Source organism: Elaeis guineensis, chromosome 2 (genome assembly GCF_000442705.2).
Source record: "Elaeis guineensis isolate ETL-2024a chromosome 2, EG11, whole genome shotgun sequence".
In the NCBI taxonomy this organism is placed as follows: Eukaryota; Viridiplantae; Streptophyta; class Magnoliopsida; order Arecales; family Arecaceae; genus Elaeis; species Elaeis guineensis.
The window spans coordinates 111,140,434-111,163,048 of NC_025994.2; the positions used below are offsets into that span (position 1 = coordinate 111,140,434).

The 22,615-nt window shown below is 46.6% G+C and overlaps 3 protein-coding genes across 3 annotated transcripts; all 3 read left to right on the top strand.

Moving 5' to 3' along the window:
- Positions 1 to 709: 709 nt before the first annotated feature.
- Positions 710 to 2,420, top strand: LOC140855492 (uncharacterized). Its single transcript, XM_073251378.1, has 6 exons — positions 710 to 936; positions 1,016 to 1,219; positions 1,322 to 1,414; positions 1,575 to 1,676; positions 1,770 to 2,129; positions 2,230 to 2,420. Exons 1-4 carry the CDS (start codon positions 751 to 753, stop codon positions 1,653 to 1,655), a joined length of 564 nt encoding a protein of 187 aa, XP_073107479.1. The 5' UTR covers positions 710 to 750; the 3' UTR covers positions 1,656 to 1,676; positions 1,770 to 2,129; positions 2,230 to 2,420.
- A 2,542-nt stretch (positions 2,421 to 4,962) lies between these two features.
- Positions 4,963 to 8,090, top strand: LOC105043191 (peroxidase 19). The gene is given in 4 exon segments (XM_010920650.4): positions 4,963 to 5,397; positions 5,400 to 5,585; positions 5,708 to 5,908; positions 7,423 to 8,090. Coding segments are annotated over 4 exon segments (1,044 nt in total). The 5' UTR covers positions 4,963 to 5,319; the 3' UTR covers positions 8,002 to 8,090.
- Positions 8,091 to 9,960: 1,870 nt separating this feature from the next.
- Positions 9,961 to 10,801, top strand: LOC105043206 (ethylene-responsive transcription factor 1B). The gene has a single exon (XM_010920669.4). It carries the CDS (start codon positions 9,983 to 9,985, stop codon positions 10,799 to 10,801), a length of 819 nt encoding a protein of 272 aa, XP_010918971.1. The 5' UTR covers positions 9,961 to 9,982.
- The last annotated feature ends 11,814 nt before the right edge of the window (positions 10,802 to 22,615 follow it).

Below are 22,615 nucleotides of genomic sequence, written 5' to 3' on the forward strand. Positions count from 1 at the left end.
AGATGCAAATGGATTTACACTTGTAAATTTTTCAAGGTTGATACACACTGGTGTGTTATTGAAGGATGACCCATTCATTTTTTCATCTCAAGCTCGTCAAGTATTTTATGTACAAGACGCAAAAGATAAAGATTGGTTTACTGTCATCAAAACAAAACCTAGAGACTTATATGATATGGGAAACCAAGTGGAGGATGATGACGATGACACTTATACACAATGTATGCCCTACAATTTTGTGCCAGCTGATGATTTAAATGCTACGACGACGTTGGTTAGAACAGAATTCGAAGAAAACACTACTGCTTGATTGTTACTGGTAATAATTATTTATGATGTATATATTTTGCATTAATTATTGTGTTATTTTACTCCATATATTAACTGATTCTACCTTTTATTTATATAAATGCTAGGTGACATCATGCGTCGCAGGGGACGATATGCTGGTGTGCAGTTCCAGTTTTCACAGACAGAGGCCGGTACGTCTTCTTCAGCACAGCAGCCTGAGGCCAGTTCAGCTGCACAGCATTCTGAGCCCTGTCCTTCATCATCAGCACAGCACGATCCTCCTGTTCATCAGCCAGATGATGAGATACACGTGCAGGGTATATATTGTCTTTCATGTAATTTTTTTTTATTTCATTTTATGTATATTTATGATATAGTTACTTTTATGTATTTTTTGCAGACGGATCTGGGAGAGTACGCCCCAGACGCGGACCCACAGTAGTACGAGATGTGTGGCAGATGCGTGAGGGCGAGAGGATTGTTGTGGAGTGCAATCAGCTAGGTCAACCAATTAAGAAAGCTGCCTGCTTATTGACTTCATTTTTGGGGACTGTTGCTCGGAGGCCTCAGCTATGTCCGTTGGGCTATGCAAAATGGAATGACATGCTTCCAACGTACAAAGTTGAGCTCCTCCGAGTTATAGAGGTAATGAATTGATGTTCATACTGTATATTAATTGTTAATCATTTATATAATTTATTTCATTTAACTTTTTTTTTTATAGAGCAAGTTTGTTCTCCCTCCATCCACTCATGATTTTGTAATGAAGTCTCTCAACCGCAAATGGAAAGAATATAAAGCACAATTGAAGAAGGACTATATGAGACAGGGTATGACAGAGGAGGAGGTTGCTAGGAATTGTCCTCCTGATGTACCCCCTCATCAGTGGATGGAGTTGGTTCATTACTGGTTCTCCGAGAGGGCACAGGTATATTATCTGTTTATTATCTTTTTTTCTTAAATATTTTATAAAAATATTGATTTTTATTATATATTGTATATATAACAAGTTCTTTACTTTATTTTACAGACTTATTCTGCTATTGGTAGAGCTGCACGAGCAGCTCAGTCTGTTCCTCATACATCGGGGTCGAAGAGTTATGCACGACTCCGACAGGAGTTTGTATGTTCCTTAAACTTTCATAATTAACTTTTAATTTTTATGTTCAAATATTTATATAACTAATATCATTATGTATCGTGGACCATGTCTGTATCATGATACTCATATATTTTTTTAAATTATCATAACTGTTTGCTTAAAATTGAAATTATTTGTGTAGGAGGATGAGCATGGGAGGGAACCCGGACAAGTGGAGTTTTACCGGATGACTCATACTCATCAGGATGGTACTTTTGTTTGAGATGAGTCGAGAGATTTATATGTACGGCATTGTTAATATTATATTTTTTGCAATGATTTAAATTTAATTTTGTTAGCTATTAATGTATAACTCTTGTTTTCAAAAAAAATACAGGAGAGGGCTACATCTCTCATTGCGGAGCGTGACGACGAGTCCGCAGCATCTACGCAGCAGAGCCGTATCGAGGCCGAGGTATTCACAGAGTTGATGGGACCAGAGCGCTACGGCCGAGTGAGGGGTTATGGAGTAGGAGTCACCCCCACTCAGTTATCTGAGGTTAGTAGATATACGCAGCATGCTGCAACAGATGCTCAGGATTCACGCGTTCGCAGACTCGAGGCGGAGATACAGGAGATTAGACAGAGTCGTGCCGCTGAGATGGAGGAGATGCGACAGAGCCGTGCCGAGATGCAGGCCATGAGGGGACAGATTGATCGCCTTACATCTTTATTAGAGATGTATGGTTCATCTCAGGTAAACACATAATATTAAATATATATTTTTGTATTAATTTAATGATTTATATATTTTATTTATAGATATGCAAATCATGCTTTTGATATATTTTTTGTAGGCTCCTGGCATATCAGGCACCCATCGAGATAGCGGCACGTCACGTGGAGACAACGACGACCATCCGCCTGCAGATTGATGTTATTTTATTTTTGTTGTATTTTTATATTTATTTATATTACTCTTGATTGTAATGGACGATTAGTACTTTATTTTTATTTATATAAAATATTGTCTTTTGGTTTGATTAAATTTTCTATTTCAGCTTGCTTTTGATGTGAATGATGGTGATTGTACAGGTGTGAATGTGAATGTGGTGATTGTACATGTTTATTGTATTGTACAGGTGATGTGAATGATGGTGATTGTACAGGTGTGAATGTGAATGTGGTGATTGTACATGTTTATTGTATTGTACAGGTGTGATATGATTTCGTACAGGAATGTATTGTATTATTTTTTTTTTAAATAATATTTGTATTTTTTTTTTCCTCTTAAAACCTTTAACGACGCTTATAAGCGTCGTTAAATTTGTCTTTTGCGACGCTTTAAAGCGTCGTAAATATTTACATTAACGACGCTTATAAGCGTCGTTAAATTTGTCTTTTGCGACGCTTTAAAGCGTCGTAAAGATTTACATTAACGATGCTTTAAAGCGTCGTTAAGACAAATTTAACGACGCTTTAAAGCGTCGTTAATGTAAATATTTACGACGCTTTAAAGCGTCGTTAAAATTTAACGACGCTTTTACAAAGCGTCGGCGATATTCGTCCCCACTCTTGCATAGTCGACGCTTTGCCGACGCTTTTCGAAGCGTCGTAAAGCCGAATAGCGACGCTTTAAAGCGTCGTTAATGACCATTAATAGCGTCGTTAATGGCCATTTTTCCTGTAGTGTACAAACTCATAAATTTTGAAAAATATTATTTTAATGAAATGAACCATGAAAATGTCAAATGACCATTGGTTGAAACATTATAATGGCCATTAATTCTGACCTTGCAAATGAACTATTTTTATTTGCGATTAATGATGCTTTGTGTATTTGAGTTAATTAATTCGTTTGCTTGATATTATGCTTGTTACAATTTAGGATTCATCCAAAAAGATTAGCTGGAATGTATAATTTGGAACTGAACATATATTCACATAAGTTTTTACGATAGTAATCTAAACAACTGATCTCCCACTAAGTTCATGGCCGACCTTTGTTAGCATAGAGGCTGAGAAGTTCATGCGAATTTGTGACATGATCTATCTTGAAGGGAGGGGTTGGAATATTGTGGTAGTGACTCGATTTTTTGGTAATTAGTTGGCTGAGAGAGTTCTATTCCAAAAAATTTCTGTCCATTGCAGCTAGGATGAGAATATTTGGATATCGTCCTACCATCCAAGGGTCGTGGCTAGGAACCTCTACAACCTGTACAAGACAGAGTCAATCAAGAGGTTGGATGGTACTTGAATTTAGAAATTTGGAGTACATCCAATGATGAGCTTATTTATTTGGAAGGTTGATTGGAGTAGCCTTTCAATAAGATCGGTGCCGAGAGATAGAGGTATGGATTTTTTATCTACTTATCCTTATTATGGGATAGAGGATGAGACTTTGAGGCACGTTCTGTTTCATTGCCTGAAAGCTATGCAAATTTAGCAGTTGACTAACTTCTTCTTGGTAGCTTTCCAGTCAAAGACACCGATGTAGTCCTTCCTTGAGGACTTGCGATGGAGTGCTAGTACCAAGGCATCTATATTGTTAGGCATCAAAGCTATCTAATTGCATATCATATTTAGTTCACCAAGAACAATATCATCCTTGAGTCGAGAAGACAGCCAATGAGATTTATCTTAGAGAGAGTTTTGGGCAGTCAGGCTATCAAGAACATTCACTCCTCATATTTGGCCTTGATAAATATGGATACCTAAGATTCTCCCTCTGCTCATATAACGATCCGTAGCACTTTTATCATATACCTGGAAGCCCCACCTTTAGTCACCTCAAGGTTAACTTTAATGGCAATATAATTGATGGTAGAGGAAGAACTAGATTTATGTTTTGTGGGTCAAACTCAAAGTTGGTAGTTGTGAGTGGCAGTCACATTTTTAATTCTATTGTTTCGAAAGTTGAGTGCTAGCGGCTTGGACAGGCATTATATATGCGAGACTGATCTTGGGAGCTGATCAGTTTATCATTAAGGAGGATTTAGCCATAGTGGTCAATTGAATTCAAGGACAGGTAAAGGTTGCTGCCTCACATCCATTCTTGTGTGATATCTGGACACTATTGAGAGAGTGCATTTCATCAAAAATTAGATATATTTATCGTGAGGCCAATAGTATCGTAGATCAATCGTCTCCTATGTTGCGCAATATTTAAGAGAGGGTGATGGGCTGACGCGGGTTGCCCAATTTTTATTTGCAAGAGTATAATTTTTTCTTACTTTTTTATTTTGTTATCCCACGCCGTACGTTAACTTTCTACACTTGAGATTGCCTACACACATTTGCTTCCGTGCCTTTGCTTCCGCAGGTTATTAATTTGGCCCCCTCCATGCCGCTGCCCACCAGACTCCAAGTGGAATACATGTTCCTCATTCCATAAAAAATTCTAGCCAACGCCCGTGATCCTTCTTTAAATCCACCCACAGGCATCCCTGGCGATAAAAAGGTCGATCCTTCTAACCCGTGCCTCGCCCGCTCTCCCACTCCTCCCTAAATTTTTCAATGTGCAAGGCTAAGGAGAAGTTTTTTTATCAAAAAAAAAAAAAAAAAAAGACTGCGGAGAAGTATTTGCATAGTATTTTATGTCCTTCCACCACCAAACATCGCAACTGACCACCCCACCATCTGACACGTGGATCATTTTCCAGCTGGGCCCAGGAAAATTCACATCGGTCGTGACCCACGGGCCAACGCAAACTGACAACAATAAGAACCCTCCTACAAACCCATGAGTACCGTAACACCAAGCCAATGTTGTTTTTTTTTTCCATCTTTCCACCTTTCTTTGTTCACGGGTGGCAGATTCTCCTGGCAATGGCCAACTCCTTTTATAGACGCAGAAACCCACGGTTCCCTCCTGCTTGCTTGGCTGTGTTTGTTCTCCAGAGATATGTTTGTTTCTTGTGCTGTTGCTTCTTCGCGGCCGGGAGGCCATGTCTCCACTCGCTTTCGTGTTCCTCACCTGTTTCCCTTCTCCTTCTTCTTCTTCTTCTTCGTCTCGTTCTTTGTTGGATTTGCTCACTCCTCCAACGCCACAAGAAAAGCCCCCGTCCACCACCAGCTCTCTCTCGACTTCTACTCGAAGACCTGCCCTCAGCTCGACCAGCTCGTCTCCTCCGTCACTTCCCGACGCTTCCAACAGATCCCCGTCTCTGCACCCGCCACCATTCGCCTCTTCTTCCATGACTGCTTCGTTGAAGTAAAGCCAATTCAACCTCACTGCCTTTGAAATCTATATGCGAGCTGCGTATCTTAGCAGGAATGCATTGTATGAGCTAACATGCGCCTTGATGGGCTGTTGTTGTTGGATCTGGATTGCAGGGCTGTGATGCGTCGGTACTGATTGCACCGAGCTCGGGTGGCAAGGTGGTGGTGGAGAGGGACGTGGGGGATAACAAGAACTTGGCTCCAGAGGGCTTTGAGACCATCGATATGGCGAAGGCATTGGTGGAGAGCAAGTGCCCTGGAGTGGTGTCCTGTGCCGATATCCTCGCCGTTGCTGCTCGAGATTTCGTCCATCTGGTATGTATTAATTTATACCGATACTCTGATTATATATGCTGATAAACAATAGTATAATATTATTAGCGACAACATTAATCTAGCGAATGGTAAAGATGCTTAAAAATAAACACAAAACAGACTCTTAATTTGTCTATTCTTCCTAAGAGTTTCATGCACATCACTTTGGAGGATATAATTGTAAGAATATACACTAGAATTTAAGGTTTTATGGATTACAAATTCAATAAACTATTTATCTTAAATAAAAAGCTCCACCTTTTACAAATATGCATCCTTTCCCTTGCATATTCATATGCATGGCAAGTGTATTACTAAAGAAATTTGCGGCTTAGGCTGTTGGATTTTGGATTTTAGTGCGGTTACAAAAGGTTTCAGTCAGCAGTTATATAATAATTAGTCAGTGAGTTTCTGGCAATTTTAGAGCAAAATTTCTTTGAGTTACTAAATCTGGCATCAAATATCAGAGCAAAATAAACTTTTGTTTGTTCCAAGAAGAAGAAGAAAAAAAAAAAAGTTGCTGTTCAGTGGATATTTTGGAATTTATTCTTGGATTGCAAAAGGGAAAGAGAAAGAGAAAGTTATTTTAATCATTAATGGTGTTGACATAGGTATCAATTTAACCGTCTTGGACCTTAGAGGACCTAATTTAAGGTCTTGTTAATTTGGAGACTCTTGAAACCAGTGAGGCTTTGATGGACAAACTAACGAAATTTGGTTACATCTTTGTCTACCTATTGGGAAAGGGACAGCCTTTCCATGTCGATGGGCACGGTATGATTTGTTTATTGTTTCTAGTTTAACTTAGATGATGCTTGTCCTCGTAGAAGGCAATGCAACGTATGGAGATTGGTGCAGCATTTGGAGTTTTACTAGATGACAACGGCCAGCCTCACTTTCCCCAAGTTATCTCAAAAAAAGGGGGCTTTTGGATGCCTCGATGGGTCCATGCCTTGATAGGTCTATGTCCAATTGGGTCCCAACTCCAACATGGCGTACACGTGCTTGCCTCTTATGCTTTGGGGCTGTGCCTGCCCTTAAGTTTGCCCGTGCAGCCTCTGACCCTCTTCTCCCTTGCTGGTCTCTGACAGAGTCAAAGCATATGGCATCTGACATCGTTCCATGCATCCAGCTCTTCACTTGTCTCCATGGTCACCATGTTCATGCAAAATGACAAAGGATTCTTTACGATTAATCCAGAGCTAGATTTTATGATTTGAGGAGAAATAGATCGAGAGGACCTCGATCTACTATGCTATATACCCTTCCAAAAACTCCTCGTTTGGAGTCCATCACACACCTGTCCATACTAGCAAACCATCTACAAGTTCCAATTTTCACTTTGGTCAACAAAAGATCCAATTATTTTGTTGGCCATGGCACTACTTTCCCCAAGAGAGTCCTTCAAAAAAATGCAGATATTCTTTATGAGACCACTCATAAAGCACTAATCTACAAAATTTTGAGATGTAGACTTTTTTTTTTTTTTTTCAAAAAAAAAAAAAAACGTGCAGGCAGGAGGTCCCTATTATCCGGTCATGAAGGGGAGGAAAGACAGCAAAGTCTCCCTGGCATTCAAGGTCAGGCCCAACCTCCCCCGTGCCAACTCCACTACGGACGAGCTGCTCAGGCTCTTCGCCTCCAAAGGGCTGGGCCGAGAGGACCTCGTGGCCCTCTCCGGGGCCCACACCATCGGCTACGCCCACTGCGACCAGTTCGTGAGCCGCCTCTACGATTTCAAAGGCACCAAACAACCCGACCCGTTTATGGACCCACGCCTCCTCAAAGCCCTCAAGATGTACTGCCCCCCCTTTGGGGGCAACACGGACGTGGTCGCACCGTTCGACGTCCAAACCCCCTTCTCCTTCGACCACATGTACTACGGGAATCTGGAGGCCAAGATGGGCTTGTTATCCACGGACCAGGCTCTATTTTTGGACCCAAGGACGAGGCCTTTGGTTCAGGAGTTGGGAAGAGATAAGGCCAAGTTTTTTCAGGCCTTCTCTATGGGCATGGAAAAGATGGGGTCCATAAGAGTGAAGAAGGGGAACAAAGGGGAAATTAGAAAGGATTGTAGCAGGCATCTTAGTTGAATTGATGGAGCTCTAGAGGGGTGTTGATTGATTCTGAAGGGCTGTTGTGAATCAGTGTACATTGTTTTGAGTTGATTGAGTATTGAGCTTCTTTTCTTTTCTTTTCTTTCTTTTTTTTTTCTCTTCTTTTTTTTTCTTTTTTTTTTTTTTTTAATGCTAAGGCTTTTTATTGTGTGAAAGAAACTGACAGATTGAGCATTTCTAGTTATATGGCTCGTTCTAATTTTATTGTCAATGGAGGCTACATGTGCATGAACAGCACAGTAATTGGGCTAGGTTGTTTGGAGCCAATGCGAGTTAGAAGAACTGTTCACTATCAATGTTAAGAAGGGAAAAAAATAAGCAATGACGATATAAATGGTATGACTGGCAAGTGGCAGCTCAGTCTTGTAGATGCAATTGAACCTTGGGGCTAGCATTGTGGCTGAGATCTCTTGGGATGAAGGCTGTAGACGATTGTTCTCAGCTAAAAAAAAAATGATCATATAGATAGTGTAAATAGCTAGAAAGGGTATCATTATGCTAGCACATTCGACTAAGATGTGGTTCAGTTATTTCAACTTACAAAATTGATTTTTTTTTCCCCCCCTCAATTGACAAGAATTGCATCACTGGTTTTCATGCACCAAAACTGCCGATAAAAAGGGTTACAAATTTGCAGTGTATGCCAGACTGTTTAATGATAATTATGAAATGCCAATATAGTCAGAACTTAGACTTCTTCCTAGCTTACAAGGAAGGCTTCCCCACCCATCTCACGACCTTTTTACTTGTTGCCAAGCAAACAAGCACTAGTTCTAGGGGTAATTCCAATGTGAATACCAAACCAGCAAATTTCCTCTCTTGACTCTTGATGCTCAGATTAATTTCAAAGGTTACATCATATACTGGGACATACTCATGCATTGAATCTGAAAAAATATCTACTCTAACAAGCATTATTATATCCATTGCCCAAGCGCCAAGCATGCCTTCTTATCGGTCATAGCTCAATAAGTGGAGAACCTCGTGTGGTTTCCGTGACTACCGTGCTTCTCGCCTGATTTCCCTTGTGTTCCTTCTAATGGTGGCAATATCCTAAAATGTTATTTTTTTCCTACCCGATGGAACGCTTAAAAACCTCAAGAAAACCTCCATACCATGATTACATATACTTAATGAATATGACCATAAGACAACGGATTAGAAGATCAGCGGCTTCTCATTTATAGGTTCCAGGTGTTCTATTCGGCTATCCCATGGTTTTGACTATTCCGGAGACAATATTGTAGAATATGATACGAGTCATAACCAAACAATAGAATAATATACAAATCAAACAAAACTAAGAACGCAGGAGGAATATCCTGAAAGGATAGCAGCACCTGAAAGGCTTCAAAAACAAGGAAGCATACACGCCCATAGGCGAAGGTAACCCACAATAACTGTTCATGAACCCCCAGTTTTTCTCTCAGTTTATCTATTTTCAAAAGACATCTTCGTAATGAAGGAAGAAGAAATCATATATCAAAAGAAATAAGAGAAGGAACCTTTATAGCTTTCGAAAATTTAGTCCCAAGGATCAAGTTTAGATGTGAGTCCACCACACATTGCAAGAAAACCTCAAAAGCCTTCACGTGATACTGTATACTGACTTCTAATATGGATGACCAACACGCAACAACTGCATTACATCCAAAAAAAAAAAAGAGGATGTAACAACCGAACACAAAAGGTTGGTGCAACAAATGAAAGTCAACCATATAATTTCATAAACAGCACCTACTGGCATTATGCTGATCTGATGTTGAGTCCCCGCGTAGGCATGAGAAAGGTTCTTTAAAACCCAAGTTTCTTCCAGTTTTTCTTGTTCATTGGCTAAACAAAGTTTTGAGCTGTCCAACTGCTGGCAACTCTATATAACAGGAAAGCAATCCAAATTTCCAACCTCCCTTCTCCAATTAGCTGTGCTTTACTCCAAAGCACGCACTCCACCATCACCATGGCCAGTGAATTGGACAGGAGTGAAACCAATGATAAGCTCCTGCAAAGTGTATGGGCTAGTTTCATCACCGGCGGTGCCCCAAGTAGCTGCAGTTCTGATGAGTCCCACAAGAAGCATGCAGCTTCCCAAGAATGGAACGAAATGCCTCATCTTGAAGGAGGGGAAGAAAATCTAGCAGTCCTACAGAGGCTTCCAAGCCTCGGCAGGTGGATATCCATGGGAGCTGAAAGCTGGGATGCACTGCTCAGTGAAACTATAGCCTCAAATAGCTGTGAAACTTCTCCTCTTTATTCAGGATATGATGCCTGCTCACTTTCAAAACCAAAAACTTTGGCAGCAGAAAAGGTTGCTCCCAAGCATTTTAGAGGGGTGAGAAGGCGACCATGGGGCAAGTTTGCAGCAGAGATAAGGGACACCTCAAGGAAAGGGGCACGGGTTTGGCTCGGAACTTTCAATACTGCAGAAGAAGCTGCCCTCGCATATGATGAAGCTGCTTTAAGAATGAGAGGACCACAAGCTCACCTTAATTTCCCCATGGAGAAAGTCACCAAGGCTTCAGAAGGTGCTCACCTTGAACAGGCCCTGGCAGGCACCACAAGTGGCACTGCTTGCCCGGTGGATGGCTGCATCAAGACAAATCATAATCCAAGAAAGAGAGCAGCAAGGGAATGGGACACTTATGATGAGGTTCCAGCTGAGCCACCAGCATGGAAGAGAAACAGCAGCATTGAAGGGATGGGAAGCAATCAAGCAGACATTGTGGAGTTACAAGACCTTGGCATCGACTATTTAGAAAATTTATTGTCTTCTTTCTGATAAAGAACAAGGGTCACAATTATTGTAGGCATGAAAATAAATGAAAATTCATATACCTGTTTAGCTAGTGTCATGTGCATGAAATAGTAAAGTGATGCTTAAACATTTTTTCTCTTTGGACTGTCCAAAAATGAGTACAGGTAGTTAAAACTTTTTACTGTAATGGATGTAGATAAACAAAAAATCTACAGTATTTGAAGAGAATAAGCATGATTCATTCCTGTTTTTGTGCTCGAGAAGATAGCAGTTAATATCTTTATGAGATGCATAGAAAATTGCAATCCTCAAAACTCTACCAAGTAAAGAGCAGTAGCATCTTTGATATCCTGCAGCTCTATTGCATTAAAAAAAAAAAGGTTTATGCTATAATGATGGTTGTACATGGGTACGATAGCAGGATAGTGACTGATCATGGCTGACTAGTTAGTCTGGTCCCTTTTTGGTGTTTCACCTTAAAAAACAAATTTAGTGTCATTGCTATATGTAATGAACAGAAAGGAGAGAGAGAGAGAGAGAGAAAGAGAGAGGACAAAAGTTTATGTTTAATTATGCTAGGATTTGAGTAACAGGATTTCCACATAATGCATCAGGATGCTGGGTCAGTTTAATTATGATGCTTGATCATCATAACCACCAATATATTTCACATTGTAACTGCTAATAAACTGATAGAATTAGAAGCATTTAGACAATAGCAAAATGTAGACATGATTATGTAAGAGACTACAATTGGTATTTATATCAAAATGTCTTTTGCATTGCCATTCCATCACCTCTAATTTCTGCTTTGTATCTAATTATTGGCATGCAATTTTAAAGTCAAGGAATTTCAACAAATTAATCCAAAGAAATTAAACAAGCTGCTCTTTTCTTACAATTGAGGAATAGAAAGACCATCTGTTGCAGAAAAGGACTCCCCTCATTCCTGATCAACAAATTGTGCTGACCTCTTTTTTACCATAGTGCTCTTTTAAGAAAGATTCTTCAAGAAATTCAAAAGCAAACTAAGTTATCAAAAATATGAGATAGAATTGCAGCACCAGAATCTTTCTTTCCGAGAAATAAACAGAGATACCTCCGGAGAGGTGAATAAATAAAGAGAGACTTGTCTCTTAGCAAGTTTATGTAACTCTGCCATAGAAAGATGAGATGACTCTTAGATTTTTCCATGGCCTAGCATATTCCGTTTGGCTAGGTCCATCACAAAGTTGAGGCTCAAGTAAACTTCAAATGAAGCTGCCAGCTTGTCCTCAGTTTCATCATGCCTCGCTGAAAAACCATACCTCAGTTTCATCATGCTTCGCTAATAAATCATAGCGACAATCAGTAAGTTAAAACAAATGCACCAGAACAAAACATGCTACCTTCTGATGTAAGGCCTTAAATACTGATGGATAAGACAGGATTATCATTAATAACATGATATCCTTAACTTCGAATGCTTTCAATTTGCAAACAAGTTGATCTATCAGTATAACTGATTGCAAACATATCTGCATACCTGCAAAATATTGTAGAAATTTTAGATACAAAAGCTCCTAAAATGAGAACAGACATATGCTTGTATATAAACCTGATTACCAATATGTGCTTTTAATTTTGACCTATGAATTATCACGGTTAAATAATCAGAAATTTGCTTGATACGACTTACAGTTCCCAGGTAGATGAGTGAAACATTTCGTCTAGATCACAACAGAAGTAGGAAAATTTGAAGTATATCCTGAAGTCATAGCATCAAATCTGCAAGATGCAGATGAAAAAGAATGCAGGGTTATGCAATTTGATTTACAAAAAAATGTATGAAGCCCTATGAAGCCCCATTCGTGAATCATGAACGGTCAAGATCAAGTTGCCTGGCTCAAAGAACAGAGCTGCTCACCGAGTTCAATTCAGTCAAAAAAGGAGCAAAGAATTAGAGGTCATCAATTTGATAAAAAGATCTAGCTGAGAATAAGAAAAAGATTAAAATGTAATTACTAGAGTAGTCACTTATTTGAAAATTAATATCTAATGTGGATTGTTTCCAGTAACATTTTTTTGTGAATCAAGTTGGACCTACAAGCTCCTGCTTTCTTTTCCTGGGGTTTGACAGGGATGTGGGGGAGAAAAAAAGAGGAGCTTTACTTGAAGTAAAGATAGAATTATCACTAGAAAGTCCATCTTAAATGTTCGTTATGTCTATGTAATTAAAGTGTCTATGGTCTTTCCACCTCATGCCTGGCCAAGCCATGTTTGGACAACAGCAAAGGGACTCAACATGGGCTTGAGAGATGATAGAGATCTTAGGTAAAACCCACTTTCAACTTGGTCTTAATGCACCTACTGTGTTCACATTCCTAATTGGCCTCTTTTTGTAATAGTTGGATGGTAATTACTTATGTTACAAACAAGAAATACCAAGTCCCAATGCTCAGCAAGATGTTTCTGCATCAAAATGATGCAGTTTGCGAGCAAATCTACAACCCAAACTCCTTTGCAGACGTGCTGTGGTGCCACAATTAAGCATCATTAGATGGAACATTAGGATGAGAGTATCACAACGCCCATAACAGGCATTGTCACTATATAACCTGTTACAAACAACGAAATTCGAAAATCTCTAAATGCAAAAATACTTTTGGAGAACAAAGATCGAAATCAATAACCGTGCTTCTATTGCAGCCTGAATTGGAACATACGGTTCTCTTTAGTAAATGCACTCATGTATTGTGAATCACAGAGAATAATATGTTACAACCTAAAACCCTAATTACCTCGAACGAACAATCAAATCGGTACAGCCGGCGAAATCAAAGTAAGTTAGGATTAGGGTTTTTTTTTAAGGGGTTTGTTTGGTTCTCACCGTTCGCCTGTTCCGTCGAGGCAATCGCAGTAGGCGTCGTTCCGACGATCCGTCCTTCCACGCGAATCACCACCCCCGCGAAATACTTCTCGTCCACAATTACCCGCTTATTTAGATAACAAAATCGGGCAGATAAGATTTTAAAAAGGAAAAGGAAATTAGCCGTTGGATCAAAAACCGACGGTCCGGAATCTTCGGACCGTGTGGAACGGGGAGGCGGGTTTTACCTTGCGGGAATACACCGAGAAGAGAAGAGGCGGAGGCGAGGAGGCCGGCGGGAACAAAGCAGACGAAGACTTTGGTTCCCATTTGGCAGACTGAACCCATTAACGGCAGGGCTTTCGCCGTTGGACGGCATCGATTTGTGGAACGTTAAGCTGCAACGAGGTTCCTATTGGCGGCAGCAATTTCGGGCTCAGCATACAATCGGCTGATGTTGCATCCATCAAATCGCCGTATGAAAATATGATATGAAATATTACATGCCCGTTAAAATTTTATTATTTTGTTAAAAAAAAAAAAAATCATCCCTTGCTACTATTGTGGAAGTTCTTGATCCGATGCACCGTTGAGAATTCGAACCTAAAACCCCTCATAGGTATCACTATGTCTAGTCCCAATTTACATACATTTAGACAACTCTTCCATCAAAATATATAGATCAGAAGATTTCTTCTCAATCATCTGGGAAGCCAGCCAAATTCAATTCTTAAAGTCAAAAAAATAAAATCCGGATGATGTCCTTGTCCATCTAGAAAGCACCTATTTATTTTGAAAATGCTTCCTGTTGGGGGATACCGACCGACCGATTGTCAGAGGGCCCGACCGACTAACGGCCCGACCGATCGATTGGTGGCCCGATCGACCAACGGCCCGACCGACTGGCGGCCCGACCGACTCCGACTGGCCGACAGACCGACCGTCGGTCGGGGCGACCGACTGACGGATGCCATCACCGGCTAATTATCGGCTCACGACCGACTGAGGATACGTCGGGCGCACCTTTCCCCGACCGACCGAACCCAGAGGTCCGATGGCCGACTCACGGAAAGCTCGCCGACCAACGGAGGGGCCCGACACCACTCTGCTGGCCACCGACCTAGGGTCGGCCGACTCCTCCGATCGCCGTACAGCCGCCAGACCTTGTCAGCTCTGACAGCGACATGCGGCACGGCTTCCTAGGGGCATTGTCCCATCGAGAGCATTGTCAACCCTGGAGATTTGACAGCCGCACGGCGACGTGACGTTTTCACGGCGACTCTGACCGCCCACAGTGAGTTGACAGTTCCTCACTTGTCCGCACCATTAATGACGGCGCCATACCGTGCTCCACTATGTAAACCGGAGAAGGCAACAGTGCAAAGGATCGATCCGCTCCGTCTCTCCCAAAAATGCAGGCTCGCTCCTCCCTCTCTTTCTCTCGAGCTCTCCGTCTACGTTTCACTGTTGCCCAGTCACCTCTCTGACTTGACCGTCGGAGGGTCCCCGTCGGAGCCGCCTCCGGTCAGTGAACTTCTCGTTTTTGCAGGTGCACGAGCACGCTTTCCGGCGGTCGGACGATGAGGCGATTGGCCGCAACAGATTGGCGCGCCAGGTAGGGGGACAGCATGACAAAGACAAGAGCACAACGATCGAGAGTCACTGGGTCGGCAAGGCGCTCTTTCCGTCGGGAAGAGGCCTCCCCGCCACCACCGACGGTGGAGCCTAGTTCTCCGCACCCCGCAATGACCACGGAGGCGCAGATTGCGGCCATCGTACGGCAGATGACCGTACTGACCGACGCAGTCAAGAGCCTCCAGCAGCAACCGGCGGCCCGACCTATGCCTTCCAGGAGCAGCCGCCGACGACCGCGCCGATCCCTGTCGCCTCCAGGCGAGCGCCCCCAACAGCGCTCCCACGGAGAAGAGGAGGGACGGCCATGGCGCGACGACCGACGGTCCCAGCGGCCCTCTCCTTCCCTGCTGGAACGGGCAAGGAAAGAGAAGCGGCCGCGCACACCATCGGCCTCCCTCTCAGAATCCTCCGGAGACTCCACTCCTGGGGTCTCCCAGCATCGACGAGCGGACGACTACGAGCGACGGTTCGAGGAAATCGACCGCCGACTCGCCCAGTTGCAGATGGACGGCCAGAAGTCTTCGAACGACGTCGACTTCCAGACCGCCCAACCCCTCTCCCGACTGATCCTCGACGAGCCGATTCCCAGTCGGTTCAAAATGCCGCACGTAGAGCCATACGACGGCTCCACCGACCCAATCGACCACCTCCAGAGCTATAAAGCTCTCATGACGATTCAAGGGGCAATCGACGCTCTTCTTTGCATCGGCTTCCCCGCCACACTCCGCAAAGCTGCCAGGGCTTGGTACTCCGATCTCCGATCGGGTAGTATCCACTCCTTCGGGCAGCTCGAGCACTCGTTCGTGGCCCATTTCAGCACCAGTCGAAAGCCGCCGCGAACGTCGGACAGTCTTTTCTCCCTCAAGCAGGGGAAAAACGAGACGCTCCGACACTTCGTGGCACGATTCAACGCGGCCACGCTCGAGGTCCGGGACCTCAATGAAGACATGGCTGTCTCAGCCATGAAACGAGGCCTGAGGGCATCCCGATTCACCTATTCTCTGGACAAGACCCTCCCCCGAACTTATGCCGAGCTACTGGAGCGCGCATACAAGTATATATGCGCGGACGAAGGAGCATCCGACCGATGCTTGGCCGAGCCCAGAGGCCCGAAAGAGAAGCGGAGAAAAGGTCGGGAGCCCGCCGAACCCAGCAGGCCCCCGACCGATAGTCGGGTCTCACCACCCCGACGAATCCAAAAATCACCCCGACAACAGACTCCAAGGCCGGTACGTCCCAGGTATGACTCCTACACTCCTCTCTCCGCTCCCCGTGCGCAGATCCTGATGGAGATCGAGGGAGAGGAATACCTGCGACGGCCTCCGCCTTTGAAGGCAAAAGGCCTCGACCGTCGGAAGTACTGTCGGTTCCATCGAAGCCACGGCCACGACACCGAGCGGTGCATCCAGTTGAAGGATGAGATTGAAAATCTCATCCGCCGGGGGTACCTCGGCAAATTTCGGAAGGATCCACCGACCCAACCAGTTGCCGATCGACGCCCCCAGCCGACTGAAGAGGCGGCGACCAACCAGCCGACGACCGGAGTCATCAACATGATCTCCAAGCGGCTGGGCCCGGGGACGTCTGTAGGGGGAGCCGACGAAAAGGCCACGCCCGGACGACGTAATCACCTTCACAGAAGATGACGTTCGGGACATCCAAACTCCCCACGACGATGCTGTTGTTGTGTCGGCGACAATAGCCAATTATGATGTAAAACAAATTTTTGTTGATAATGGAAGTTCGACAAATGTTTTGTTTTACTCGACCTTCTCCCGGATGCGACTGTCAACTGACCGACTCAAGAGGGTCCCTGTGCCCTTGATCGGCTTTGCCGGAGACGCCGTCACGACAAAAGGAGAGATCACCCTGCCTGTGACGGTCGGCACCGAACCACGGCAAAGCACGGTCTTCCTCACTTTCGCGGTCGTCCGAGTTCCTTCGGCCTACAACGCCATACTTGGACGACCCGGATTGAACGCCCTCAAGGCGATTGTCTCGACGTACCATCTCCTTGTTCGGTTCCCGACCAAAAATGGAATCGGAGAGATGCGCGGAGATCAACAGCTCGCCCGACGATGCTTCCAAATCTCCGCTCAAAGCGACGAGTCAAAGGGCTCTCTGACGATCGACAAGCTGGACCAACGGGAGGAGGAAGAATGGGGTTCGCCGGCCGAGCAGCTCGAGGCGATCCCGATAGGAGAAAATCCCGACAGGAAAGTTTGGGTCGGGTCTCAATTGCCCGACGCCGAACGACGCCGACTGGCGGAGCTGCTGACGGCCAACGCCGACATATTTGCTTGGTCGGCAGCAGATATGTCGGGCATCCCTCCAGAAACAATAACTCACCGACTCAACATCGACCCGACGATGAAGCCGGTGAGGCAGAAGAAAAGGTCCTTCACCCCAGAGAGGCAGAGGGCCATCGACGAAGAAGTAGACAAGCTACTCGAAGCAGGCTTCATTCGGGAATCCACGTATCCCGATTGGCTCGCCAACGTTGTCATGGTTAAGAAAGCCAACGGAAAGTGGAGGATCTGCATCGACTTCACCGACCTCAACAGAGCCTGCCCAAAGGATAGCTTCTCACTTCCGAAGATCGACCAGCTGGTGGATGCGACGTCCGGATTTCGACTGCTCAGCTTCATGGATGCCTTCGCCTGGTACAACCAGATCCGAATGGCGCCTGAGGACGAGGAGCACACTGCGTTCGTGACTCCCAAGGGTCTCTACTGTTATCGAGTGATGCCCTTCGGACTGAAGAACGCCGGCGCCACCTACCAGCGACTCGTCAATAAAGTCTTCAAAGATCAGATCGGGCGCAACATGGAAGTGTACGTGGACGATATGCTGGTAAAAAGCACGCAGATCCCGGACCACGTCCAGGATCTCGGGAGACCTTTCGCACCCTTCGACGACACCGAATGAAGCTCAACCTCACCAAATGTGCTTTCGGGGTGACCTCAGGGAAGTTCCTTGGATTCCTCGTTTCTCAAAGAGGGATCGAGGCCAACCCTGAGAAAATAAAGGCGATCCTCGGCATGCGCCATCCGAACACCAAGAAGGAGGTCCAACAGCTGAACGAAAAAATCGTCGCTCTTAGCCGATTCATTTCCCGATCAGCTGAAAGGTGCCTCCCGTTCTTCAAGACTCTGCGTCAGGCGAATGGTTTCTCTTGGTCGGATGAGTGCCAGCAGGCCTTCGAAGACCTGAAAAAGTACTTGGCTTCCCCACCGCTGCTCGTAAAGTCGCAGGTCGGGGAGACCTTGTATCTCTACTTGGCCACATCTTTCGAAGCGATCAGTTCGATGCTCGTTCGGAAAAATGAGTGCCGAACCCATCAGCCCATCTACTACACCAGCAAGGTGCTCCACGGGGCCAAAGCGAGGTACTCGAAGACGGAAAAGATGATTTTCGCCCTGACCGTCTCCGCGCAACGGCTCCGACCATACTTCCAGGCCCATGCCATAGTGGTGCTCTCCAACCAGCCCCTGAGGGCAATTTTGCACCGACTGGATACGTCCGGACGACTGGCCAAGTGGGCGATGAAGCTTAGCGAGTTCGACATTCGGTACCGACCGAGGCCTGCCTTGAAGGCTCAGGTCTTGGCCGACTTCATCGCCGAATGCCCGACGACCGACCAAGGGTCGGGAGCTGAAGACCCAGGACGAGATGCGGTCTCTGAGCCAGACCCGATCTCCACCTGGGTACTCCACATCGACGGAGCCTCGAACGCTCAGGGAAGCGGGGCCGGGCTCCTGCTCACGAATTCGGATGGGATGGTCACCGAATACGCCCTTCGGTTCGACTTCAAGGCCTCCAATAATCAACCGAATACGAGGCGCTCCTCGCTGGCTTGAGGATGGCGATGGAGCTGGGCATCGACAGCCTCCGGGCATTCTCCGACTCTCAGTTGATCGTGGGACAGGTCAAGGGCGAATTCGAGGTGCGAGATCCGACCATGATCAAGTACCTTCAGAAAGTGAAGGACCTCGTGGCGCACCTCAAGCATTTCGAGATCTCCCACATCCCCAAATCGGAGAACGCCCGCGCCGACGCACTCTTCAGATTGGCAACGTCGGCCTACGACTCTTTGGGTCGGACGTTCGTCGAAAGCCTCCAGCAGTCGAGCATCGATCGGGTCGAAGAAGTGCAGTAGTTAACGTCCGAACCAAGTTGGATGGATCAGATCGTCCGGTACCTGACCGACGGGAGCAGCCCCGAAGATCCCACGGAGGCCAAGCGACTCCGATGGTCGGCCTCACAATATGTGATCATGGATGGCCGACTCTACAAAAGGTCGTTCTCCCTTCCCCTGCTTAGGTGTTTGGGACCGACCGACGCCGACTACGCTCTCCGAGAGGTTCACGAAGGGATTTGCGGGAACCACTTGGGGGGCAAGTCCCTAGCCTTCAAGGTCCTGCGACAAGGCTACTACTGGCCGACCATGAAGAAGGATGCGGCAGAGTTGGTCCGGAGGTGCGAGCCATGCCAAAAGTATGCCAATATTCAACACCAACCAGCCAGCCAAATCGCCCCTATCGTCGCTCCATGGCCCTTCGCCCAGTGGGGGGTCGACATTCTCGGTCCATTCCCACCAACATCGGACCAGAGGAAGTTCATCATCGTCGCCATCGACTACTTCACGAAGTGGGTCGAGGCCGAGCCCTTGGCGCAGATCACCGAGCGGAAGATGGAGGACTTTATCCAAAAATCCATCATCTTCAGGTTCGGATTGCCGCACACCATCATCACTGACAACGGACGGCAATTCGACAACCAGACTTCAAAGACTTCTGCGCTAGGTTCCACATCCGGCACCGACTGACTTCAGTCGGGCACCCACAGTCCAACGGCGAGGTCGAGGTGACCAACCGAACCTTGCTCCACGGACTCAAGACCCGACTGAATGAAGCCAAAGGTCTCTGGGTCGACGAGCTGGGCTCCGTCCTGTGGGCTTACCGAATGACCCCCCGCGTCCCGACCGGGGAGTCGCCGTTCAGCTTGGCCTACGGGACAGAGGCTATGATCCCGCTCGAGATTGGCCTACCGTCTCCAAGGGTCGAGCGGTACCAGGAGTCGGACAACTCCGAGGGTCGGAGAGCCGACCTGGACCTCCTCCCCGAACTACGAGACGAGGCTCAAATCTGAATGGCTTCATACCGACAGAGGGTCGCCCGGTATTACGACGCCAAGGTCAGGCCGAAGCTCTTCAGGCCTGGTGACTTGGTCTTGAGGAAGGCGGGAGTCTCGAAACCCTTGGATCAGGGGAAGTTGGCTCCAAATTGGGAAGGACCCTACAAGGTTGCAGACACCTTCGGGCCGAGAGCCTATCGGCTGGAGACCCTTGAGGGGAAGCCCATTCCCCGGACTTGGAACGCCGACAACTTGAAGCTGTATTGTTAGTGAATTTTGTAATTCAGTAGTCGGAATACAACTTCAGTTTGAAATCTCAGAGTCTTAACTCTTCGACTAATGATCGGCGCTCAGCCCCAACGTATCGACGTGGGCCTAGCATCCACCTAAAACTGACGACCTCATCATCGGTAATGCATCGGACTTGCGAGGACCGATGCATCTACAATTACGGGAGTCGACACTCCTTCGACAGTCGACGACGCGTCGGACTCTTGCGAGGACCGATGCACCTACAATGACGGGAGCTGACACTCCTTCGACGATGCGTCGGACCCTCACAAGGACCGACGGACCCTTATCAGCGGGAGTTGCACTCCTTCGACTTTCGGCAACACATCCACCCTTGACAAAGGCCGATGCATCTGTTGCGACGGGAGTTCATACTCCTTCTACGGTCGAATTTTCGGGCCGAACCATCGGCCGACAGGCCGATCGGGCCCCGACCAAAGAGAGGCTAAAAGCCCACGCGACTGGTGTCGCGACTTCCGACCAGGCTACGGCCGATCGAGGGATATTCGGCTTACCACCGTCTATCACACGACGCGACCTCAGTCGCTTCCACGACTTGCCGACCGACCTACGGCCGGCTGAACGACATTCGGCTTGCTACCATATGTCGGAAGACACAGAACCCGACGCAAGAGCATGGGGACCCGACTTACTATCGTTTCCCCGACACTGCGCCGGACGACGGCCGACTAAACGCATCAATGGAAGCCCGACTACCGAATCTTTACCAGGTTCGGTCGGCTCCCGACTCAACAGATGCACCCGACTGACGACTTCGGCTATCGAAAGCCGACCTAAAGTCGGAACGTACTCTACCTTCGGGGCTGCACAAGTTGCTGAAGTCCTACCGACTTACGTGAGTTAGTGACTTACCTAAGTTAGCAACTCACAGACATATTCGACATTGCAAACAAAAGGAGAAAGTAAGGAAGTTTGATTCATTACTGAAAAGAAAGTTTACAAGAAAAGACCGAAGCCCGAGTACAAGTGCTTCAGAAAAGCAAAAAAGTAAAGATAGTCGGCGGAGCCCGATCATCTGTCCTTGTCGATTTCCTCGACCGACGGAGGATCGGGGATGATCGACGTGTCGGCCATAAGTGCTGCTGGGTCGGCGGCTGAAGAAGGTGCTTCGGTAGGCGATGGGATATCGGTCGGGCCACCTGCTCCGGGACGGCCTCCTCCGCTACGACGACGCCTCCCGAAGGCTGGTCGGCCATATCCTCGGTTCCTTCCTCCTCGGCTAACGGCGGGACGATGCGGCTGACGTCCAGCTCCGGATACAAGGCATGGACGGCGTCCCGACCGTCCTCGAACCCGACCCGGTATGAGGCGAAGACCGACTCGAGCATCTCCTCCCGGAATTGGTCGGAGGCCCGAAAGTCCTCCACCGCCCGATCGGCCGACTCCCTCGCCGACCTTGCCTCGTCCTCAGCACGGGCGAGCGACTCCCTCGCTGACTCCGCTTCGACCTTCGCCATTTCGACGTCGATCTGGGCGATCGACAGCTCCTCTTCGGCTTCGGCGAGCTTCTCCAGGCTGACCCGAAGTTGCTCGCGTTCCCCTTGGAGTTCGGCAGTGGCACCGTCCTGTTCGCGTCGGAGACGACGCACGGCCCGACCCTTGTGCCTGGCCTCCTTCTTGGCCGACCGAAGCTCGGACCCAAGCCGGGAGACCTCGTCGACTAACTTGGCCTCCCGGTCGGCCGATTGTTGAAGTTGGTCGGCCAACATTGCCCTCTCAGCTTCGGCCGCCGCCGACCTCTCCTTGAAGGCTGCCCGGACGTTGCCGAACCTTCGATACCCGGCCTCCAGTTCGGACATCGTGAAGATCACTGCCGATGAAAAAAGCTTCGTCAGGATCACATAACAAGAAAAATTTTCTGAGGGAAAGAAAAGACGATGCGAAGCTTACCTCCACCATGGTCGGGT